Source organism: Chiloscyllium plagiosum, chromosome 26, assembly GCF_004010195.1.
Source record: "Chiloscyllium plagiosum isolate BGI_BamShark_2017 chromosome 26, ASM401019v2, whole genome shotgun sequence".
Classification (NCBI taxonomy): Eukaryota; Metazoa; Chordata; class Chondrichthyes; order Orectolobiformes; family Hemiscylliidae; genus Chiloscyllium; species Chiloscyllium plagiosum.
In genome coordinates, this window is record NC_057735.1 from 3460104 (window position 1) to 3466217 (window position 6114).

At 46.7% G+C, this 6114-nt stretch overlaps 1 protein-coding gene across 3 annotated transcripts in view; it reads right to left on the reverse strand.

Moving 5' to 3' along the window:
* Window positions 1-5117, reverse strand: part of tafa3b (TAFA chemokine like family member 3b) — a 72135-nt gene extending 67018 nt beyond the window's left edge. The window contains exon 1 of one of the 3 annotated variants that reach the window (XM_043716353.1): window positions 4404-5115. In XM_043716353.1, the coding sequence (XP_043572288.1) occupies window positions 4404-4432 (29 nt within the window). In that variant the 5' untranslated portion in view covers window positions 4433-5115. Of the gene's footprint in view, window positions 1-4403 lie in introns of all 3 variants that reach the window. The other 2 variants (XM_043716354.1, XM_043716358.1) reach the window with 2 other exon arrangements.
* Between the last annotated feature and the right edge of the window lie 997 nt (window positions 5118-6114).

Consider the following 6114-nt stretch of genomic DNA (forward strand, 5'->3'; position numbering starts at 1 on the left):
TGACAGTTCTGACCGTCCATGACAATCTAAAATCAACAACGGTTTTCTGACAATTTTCCCTGTCTCCCGAAGTTATCAGAGCCTTGAAAACAGTCCAGGATCCAGAACTGCATCTTTGCCAAAAGTTAATCAGCTCTCTCAAGGGCTGCACCCTGCACGTTTGCCAAGTCTTTGCTGAAATCCACCCCGTTAGTCTTTGAAATATTGTTTCCAGATGAATAGATGTGAAAATATTACTTTAATAGGATTAAAATGCAATGACTGGAGGCCAAGATGGAATTAAAACAAAAAGATTGGTTTAACTCACTATCAATCGCCTTCAGATTGTTGAGAGATGGTGGCAGCTCCTACCATCAGGGGAGTGTAGCAGTTGTTTCAGTATTGTTATGGATTATCTTCACTGTGATGGAGTATTCGAAACATCACTGACAAGACACGTTCATCAATACTGATGCAGGAGGACAAACTGACCCCCAGTCTCTTTCCCACACACTGTCCCTTCACCAGAGTCAGTGTCTGTGAGACAGAGAGTAGAAGCAACTTTCTTTAAGAGTATGATCTATATGCAGCTAAATATGCAGAGTTGTAGAGCACACTGTTTGGCTTCATATGCAGATTTGAAAATGTGTTGCTGGAAAAGCGCAGCAGGTCAGGCAGCATCCAAGGAGCAGGAGAATCGACGTTTCGGGCATAAGCCCTTCTTCAGGATTATGCCCGAAACGTTGATTCTCCTGTTCCTTGGATGCTGCCTGACCTGCTGCGCTTTCCCAGCAACACATTTTCAGCTCTGATCTCCAGCATCTGCAGACCTCACTTTCTCCTCCTCATATGCAGATTGTATTGCTTTTTTACATAAATCATTGACAAGTCTATTTTAATGGTATTTTCCCAGGTTGATGATCTGAGCATCAATTCCCCTAGAGAGGAACTGGGCAGGTATTGTTGGAATAGTTACACATTCAAGGTACCTGATACAAACTCTGGGAGTCTCTCTACACTATTCTTTCATCACCTCACAGACATAGCGTGGGTTCTGACCTTTCATTTCAAACTTGTAAAATATCTGACCTCCTGCACCCAACTATCACTGGCAGCATTTGTTTCTGCAATTAACTATGTCAGTGACCAGAGTCTGCAGCATCTCACCCTGAGGCACCAACACAATTACTGAGGTTCAACATCCAGGACATGGACAGCATGGGGTTAGATACAGAGTAAAGCTTCCTCTACACTGTCCCCCCATCAAACACTCCCAGGACATGGACAGCATGGGGTTAGATACAGAGTAAAGCTCTCTCTACACTGTCTCCCCATCAAACACTCCTAGGACAGGGACAGCATTGGGTTAGATACAGAGTAAAGCCCCCTCTACACTGCCTCCCCGCATCAAACACTCCCAAGACAGGGATGACCCTGGGTTAGATACAGAGTAAATCTCCCTCTATACTGTCCCCATTAAACACTCCCAGGACAGGGACAGCACGGGGTTAGGTACAGAGTAATTGCTTTACATCTGAGTGACTTGTTTTAGCCATTGTGAGTCAATGCCATTGGTGTGGGTGTGGACTCATGTGTAGGCCGCTCCAGGTAAGGATGGCAGATTTCCTTCCCTAAAGTGTCTTATGAACTGGCTGGGTATTTATAATAACAATTTACAGGGTTGTTGTTGGACTGCTTTTGATTCTAGATCTTATTGAGTGTAAAGTTTACCATCTACTACGATGAGATTTGAACAAGGCGGTTCTGAACTTGGGGCCACAGTTCTGTCCCTCTCCCATCATTGAGATTGGCTGAACATCCAAATCCCAGAAAAGCCAACCCTCTCATTACAGTGACATCCCTACTCACTCTCTCACATCCTACTTCCACTCTCTGGCTCATGTTCGATGTTCTCCAGTCTGGGCTGGCCACCTGCAACGTGCCTTCCACCTTCTTACTAACATCCCTCCCCCATGTGAATGAGGAGAATCACAGCCCAGATCACTGAGCGTACCGGGGGGGGGGGGCGGGTATGACAGAGGGATGGGAGTGGGATCCTCTGCTGGCACTGGGGGCCAAGAGGAGCAGAAAGCCTGCGATAGAGGGCTGCAGTAAAGAGGATGTGGAGGTGCCAGTGTTGGACTGAGATGGACAACGCCGGAAACAGTGCCCTGAAAGCTCGTGGTTTCAAATGAACTTGTTGGACTATAACCTGGTGTCGTGTGGCTTCCAGCATTAAACAGGTACAGTCTCAACAGGAATTAGAGCATTCTTCAACTCCTGACCCCGAACCACAACAGGGAAAGGCCATCGCCTACCTCCGGTACCTGAGCTCGAGATCCATATGAAAGTCATCTCACACTGAAAGGACCGTGTACAACTCTGTCTGTTTCAAAAGTCCATGTTCTGCCTTGTCAGGGCTAGAACTGTGACAGAAAGGACAATAATCAAACTGGTTCATTTCAGAATTCTTTATGCCTTAAAGCTCCCTGACGAAGGAGCGTCGCTCCAAAAGCTAGTGTGCTTCCAAATAAACCTGTTGGACTATAACCTGGTGTTGTGGGATTTTTAACTGTCTCTCAAAGGGTCATGAATCTGTGGAACTGAATCCCCCAGAGTGTGGTGGATGCTGGGACATTGAGTAAATTTAAGGAGGGGATTGAGAGATTTTTAATTAGTAACAGGTTGAAGGATTATGGGGAGTGTGCAGGAAAGTGGTGTTGAGGCTGAGGTGAGATCAGCCATGATGGTATTAAATGGAGGAGCCGGCTAGAGGGGCTGAATGGCCTATACCCCACCCTAGTTCTTATATCCTTATTTACATGTATACACACACACCTACACACATGCTCACGCTTACACTTACGCTCAAGTATATGGGGAATACACACTTTGTCTCTCTCCTCAAACATCAAATGACAGACTGGATAAAAATTCTCAGACACCGTCCTATCCCCAGCCAGCCCCGAACCATGAGGTTGTTTGGGATGGGCAGAGCAGATAGAAACCCAGGGTAATGAGGGTGAGGGGTTTTTGAATTTTAATCTCTGAGCCCCTCCTCTGGTGCAGAACCAGGAACTCAATTTGACACTGAGTCAATTCACCAGATATTCATCTGCTGTTCCACTCATCCCTGACAGTAAATCTCAGCTCCTGGATCAGTGGTGCTGGAAGAGCACAGCAATTCAGGCAGCATCCGAGGACAGGCAAAATCGACGTTTCGGGCAAAAGCCCTTCACCCCAATGTAGAGGAGACCGCATCGGGAGCAACGGAGCTGACCACCTTACAAATTGCAAGCCTAAAAGTCAAGTGTAAAATGGATTTGAACCTTGTTAGGTTTCATTCTAACATGATCACATCCTGTAAGGCACTCATACACATAGAGTATCCTTTTAAAGAACCCCATCAATATCATTATAGTCTTTCTCTGAGTGAGTGAGTGAGTCAGTGAGTGAGTCAGTGAGTGTGTCAGTGAGTGAGTGAGTGAGTGAGTCAGTGAGTGAGTCGGTGAGTGTGTCAGTGAGTGAGTGAGTGAGTGAGTCGGTGAGTGTGTCAGTGAGTGAGTGAGTGAGTCAGTGAGTGAGTCGGTGAGTGTGTCAGTGAGTGAGTGAGTGAGTGAGTCGGTGAGTGTGTCAGTGAGTAAGTGAATGTGTGAGTCAGTGAGTGAGTCAGTGAGTGTGTCAGTGAGTGAGTGAGTGAGTCAGTGAGTGAGTCGGTGAGTGTGTCAGTGAGTGAGTGAGTGAGTGAGTCAGTGAGTGAGTCGGTGAGTGTGTCAGTGAGTGAGTGAGTGAGTGAGTCAGTGAGTGAGTCGGTGAGTGTGTCAGTGAGTGAGTGAGTGAGTGAGTCAGTGAGTGAGTCGGTGAGTGTGTCAGTGAGTGAGTGAGTGAGTGAGTCAGTGAGTGAGTCGGTGAGTGTGTCAGTGAGTGAGTGAGTGAGTGAGTCAGTGAGTGAGTCGGTGAGTGTGTCAGTGAGTGAGTGAGTGAGTGAGTCAGTGAGTCGGTGAGTGTGTCAGTGAGTGAGTGAGTGAGTCAGTGAGTGAGTCGGTGAGTGTGTCAGTGAGTGAGTGAGTGAGTCAGTGAGTGAGTCGGTGAGTGTGTCAGTGAGTGAGTGAGTGAGTCAGTGAGTGAGTCGGTGAGTGTGTCAGTGAGTGAGTGAGTGAGTCAGTGAGTGAGTCGGTGAGTGTGTCAGTGAGTGAGTGAGTGAGTCAGTGAGTGAGTGGGGAGCCAGAGAAGGAAAGAGAGATGGAGAAAAAGAGAGAGGAGAGAAATGGGATAAATGAAAAGCAGGTTGAAGGGAAGAAGAGAAGAGAAAGGGAGGGGAAGAGAGGAGAGGGAGAAAAAGTAGAATGAAGACATAGAGGAGAGCGGGAAAGAAAGAGTATAAATAGAGCACTCGTTCATCATTCTGCCTCTCTCCTCCTTACCTTGTTTCTTGCTCTAAACACAAAGGCATCAGTGACCCTCCTTGATTTTAAATCCTCCCAGCAGCAGCAGCAGCAGCAGCAGCATCCTGTGGTGGTCTTCAAAGCTAAAGATTATCAGCAACGTTGGTCTCTCTCTTCACTTCCTCAGTGTCCTTGTGTCTCATTAACCTGAGGACAGCTTTCCCCCTCCTCAGTCCCTGGGAGGAGGGGATAGTGACTTTGCAAAACAAACACTCTTCAAACTTTTCCCAATCTGTCACCATCCGCAAACTCTTCACTTCATCTCCAAGGAGAAGGTAACAATTATTGTCAGGGAAGGAATAGGACGAGGGGCTCCAACAGCGACTTGGTTCGTTTGTAGACGTATCTCTTGGTGTTACGCAGAGGCTGTGTGTGTCTGTCTGTGCTGTTTACTGGCAGCAGGATAAGCTGATGAGAGTCGGAGAGAGATACTGAGTGATGTGTGTGATCTGTGGTTAAAGGGAGATGGAGAGTGAGCTGGGCTGGGCTGAGCGACTCTCTGCTGCTGCTGTTAATGCTGCTCCAGAGGGACCCCCTGGATTCAGTGCGTTGGTGAACAGTGCCACTCTCAGTCTAACTTGGCAAAGCACAGACTGCAAAAGGAATCCTACAGAACAACAGGAACCAGGGTTTGACTGAGACAAACCCTCGGGAGCCTGAGTATGGGACAGACCACAAACAGCACCCCTCTGTATCTCTGTAACCTCCTCCAGTCCCTACATCCCTCTGGATGTATGTGTGAGAGAGAGAAGCAGGCAGATGCACAGACTTATCTGCATATGGAACTGAAAGTAGGAATTGAGATGTAAAACAGGCTGCTGTTTCAGTATTGATTGTTTAATCCTATTGTGCAAAGGCTGTTCAACCAATAGGGAAAAGAAAAAAAGAAACTAATGCTGGCTAGACATCTTTGTTTAAAAATTAACTAGTTAAAGTGGCTCTGGTTCCTGATACTCTGCTGCCATGCTGTGGTAGCCCTGTGAACTGCACCATTTAAATCCTCACTGTCACCCTGCATGTTTTTGCCTGTTTGCCTGTCTGTAAACCCCAGGGGAAAGATTTTCCCAGCCTGAAATGACATGGGCAATACTGAAATAATGTGAGATTTCCAGCAAGGACCCCCTTTACATTGAGAGCAAAGTTTAATTTGGATAAATGCGAGGTACTGCTTTTTGGGAAAACAGGGCTTACAGGAATGGGCTTATATTGACGATAGGGTCCTAGGTCGTGTTGTAGAACAGAGAGACCTACAGGTTCAGATACATAACTCTCTGAAGTCTGCATCACAGGTAGACAGGGTAGTTAAGAGGGTGTTTAGCACACTTGCTCTCATTGCTCAGACCTTTGAGTATAGGTGTTGGGACCTTTGCAATTCATCATAAAATACCCCTCATTATTTTATTAACCTCTCTTTGGTCACCTCTCAACCTCCTACATTTCAATGAAAAAAGTCCCAGCGTATTCAGCCTCTCATTGAGGTTGTACAGGACATTGGTGAGGCTCCTTCTGAGATACTGTGTCCAGTTCTGGTCGCCCTGTTATAGGGAGGATACTGTTAAACTGGAGAGGGTCTGAAAAGATTTACCAGGAAATGGAGGGTTTGAATTATAGGGAGCAGCTGGGGCTATTTCACTGGGACATAGGAGGTTGAGAAGTGACCTTATGGAGCTTAATAAAATCATGAGGGTTA